The 2571-nt window shown below is 29.0% G+C and overlaps 1 protein-coding gene across 1 annotated transcript in view; it reads right to left on the bottom strand.

Moving 5' to 3' along the window:
• Positions 1-251: 251 nt before the first annotated feature.
• Positions 252-2571, bottom strand: part of Uro (Urate oxidase) — a 22766-nt gene continuing 20446 nt past the window's right edge. Inside the window, exons 5-6 of the mRNA XM_014431026.2 lie at positions 2399-2522; positions 252-653 (exon numbers count right to left, since the gene is read on the bottom strand). Coding sequence (XP_014286512.1) covers positions 480-653; positions 2399-2522 — 298 coding nt within the window. The 3' untranslated portion in view covers positions 252-479. The remainder of the gene's footprint in view (positions 654-2398; positions 2523-2571) is intronic.

The following is a 2571-nucleotide window of genomic DNA, read 5'->3' as shown; positions in this document are numbered from 1 at the left end:
AAAAAATACCTAATAATCTATTTGTATTAATAGGATAGCAATTTTTATGCAGTATCAATAACTTCGCCTATGTAATATTAATTCTTTTAGGAAGACTAATAAATTATTAGAATTGTAATTCCTGTTCCTTATTTTTGTATCCATCCTTATTATTAATGTTACTAACATTTATTTTGATATGATTTTTATTGTTATCTGTATTCAAATATAAATTCTGACACTAGCAAGGAACTATAAATTAATAAAACAACGCCAATTATTAAATTTATTTTTTAATAACAAATAATTCAAATATTTTTTATTATAAATGCAATAAATGCCTTAGTGTAGCGACAAACACCCAATAAAAATATTTCAAAATAAAATTTTTTTAGCAAACGAATTTTGGAAAAACAAAAATAATTTATACAATCACTCAACTATCATGCATCATACTTATTAAAAATATATAGAGCTGATTACAATAATGATTATGATGTTCACAGTTTGGAAATTCCTTGGCGTTCAAGAGCGGCATGGATGAAACCGGATGGTTTATCAGTCGGCAAGAAAACGTTTTTGTTTACGCCGACACCAACCATGTTCTTAGGAAATGCAGACAGATCCATGTCGAAGTAGTGTTTGTTAGGCATGTCCATCTGGATCCGCTTGATCTGCTCAAATCAACAAAATAATTATAAGTATGACCAAACAAATATAAAAGGGAACAATTTTGTAACTATTCTACAATTTACTATTACTATCTTTTTTAGTAAAATTTTCACAATTTCTTAATAGTTTGAAGAGTAAGAGGGTTTTTTTGAACACTGGTAAAGTTGCAAAGTAGTCGTTTAAAATAACACTGTTTTTTTTTAGCTTGAGAACATATTTTCGAGTTCTTGCTCTTTGTCCAAACAATTTTTAAAAAAATATTATTTTCGCCTGAAATTGCTATTTAGATGTAGTCGAAGATAGAGGTAGTATGTTTTTGATAAATTTGAGTCTGTACCATTCTTGGTTATTAAAATATGTAGAGTTCAACAGTAGTTGAATGATAAGTACACAACTCTAATTTTTTAACAAACAATATTTATCTACAGTCTTATACTTTTTGAGAATCGTATTAAAATTATCTTTTAATTAACTGAATACATAATATAGCTGACATAGTTGAGTGGCAGAATCAGTCTCATCGATGACATGATCTACTCTAGCAACATCTTTTAACTGTACCGAACTCTAAGGAACATGCTCAGTAAAAGTTTCTGGAGCGAAAAACCCATACTACACATACTCTTCTGGACAGTTAAAAGTGATTGCTGGGACTGACATAGTTTTAATTATTCTTTGTTTTACTGATTGAGCATAAAAAATATGGCGTAGGATTGGGAAAAACAGCATGTCGAAAATTGATAAATGTTTTATTTGTTCATGGAAAAGCCAGTAATTAAGTCAATGATATGGAAAAATATTTGATGAGTCAGTTAAGAGAAATTTATGTCATTATTTTTTTTTTAATGTGGTGCGTTACATTTATCAAAAAACTTTAAAAAATCTTATTATTTTAGGAGATCTCAAGGAGAAATAAGGAATCTCAGCTTTGTTTTGGCCAGGCAACTGTACGCATAAGATAACGAAGCCTTGAGATATAAATGCGATCGAGAGATTGAGTCGTCTCAGCTTTTTCCGATTTGAACTCTTGTCTCTATTTTTTTTTAACTCCCTTAGTCTTTAATATTTTGTACTTAACAATCTCATTCGGAGGAAAATCTACTAGAAACCTCTCATTAACTTGATTGTTTATTAGGCTTTGCAAGATGTTCGCTATTACATCCTGAGTACTTCATTTTATTACCTTTTTTGTTCTACCAGCAGCAATAGAAAAAAATATCAAATATGAGTAACAATTATCCTTAATATGATTCTTTCACTATGTTTAGTTAAATTACATAATAATAATACATTTTGAATGAGGATAATACTTATTTGATATTAAAGACCAGTTAATTTTACATTGATTTCCCTACTCTAATTAACATCGTTAGTGCCGTTTTTAAAGAAATTCTAAAATCTATTCTATAAAGTGGCACTTTTTGTTGGAAAAATAACAAAAAGTAACATCCCAAGTATATACGTATCCTGAATATGCAATATTAGTTTCCTACGGCTTTTCATTTTTGAGCTAAGCTGTTGCGAGACTTGGTTATTTCGACAAAACGTGAATTACCGTCCAAAATTTGCTTGCTCACAATACAGTCCCTTACTATATATTCCATTTATCGGTAAGTGAAAATAAAAATAGAAACGTTATTTATGACTTTTTTGGACATTTTTCATCCCTCTTGTTAAATTCTTTTTTTTTTAAATTACCATCTTTTCTTTGTTAACGCATTAAATATTTATTTAATAAAAACATTACCTGCGGGATACTCTCCAAGGCTAATCCACAGGCCAAGTACAAAGTATGTTGTACGCTTTTCGAAAGCACGCCTTCTTCAGGTGGTCCAGCAAACTTTTCCAATATGCAAGATAAAACTTTGTTCCTGGAATACATAACAATAGTTTTTAAAAAAATGTATATATATATATATA

The sequence above is a fragment of the Halyomorpha halys genome, unplaced genomic scaffold (assembly GCF_000696795.3).
Source record: "Halyomorpha halys isolate HHAL.00 unplaced genomic scaffold, Hhal_1.1 Scaffold937.1, whole genome shotgun sequence".
Taxonomy (NCBI): domain Eukaryota; kingdom Metazoa; phylum Arthropoda; class Insecta; order Hemiptera; family Pentatomidae; genus Halyomorpha; species Halyomorpha halys.
Note: the sequence above shows the minus strand (reverse complement) of the source record. Positions and strands in the feature narration are given on the sequence as shown.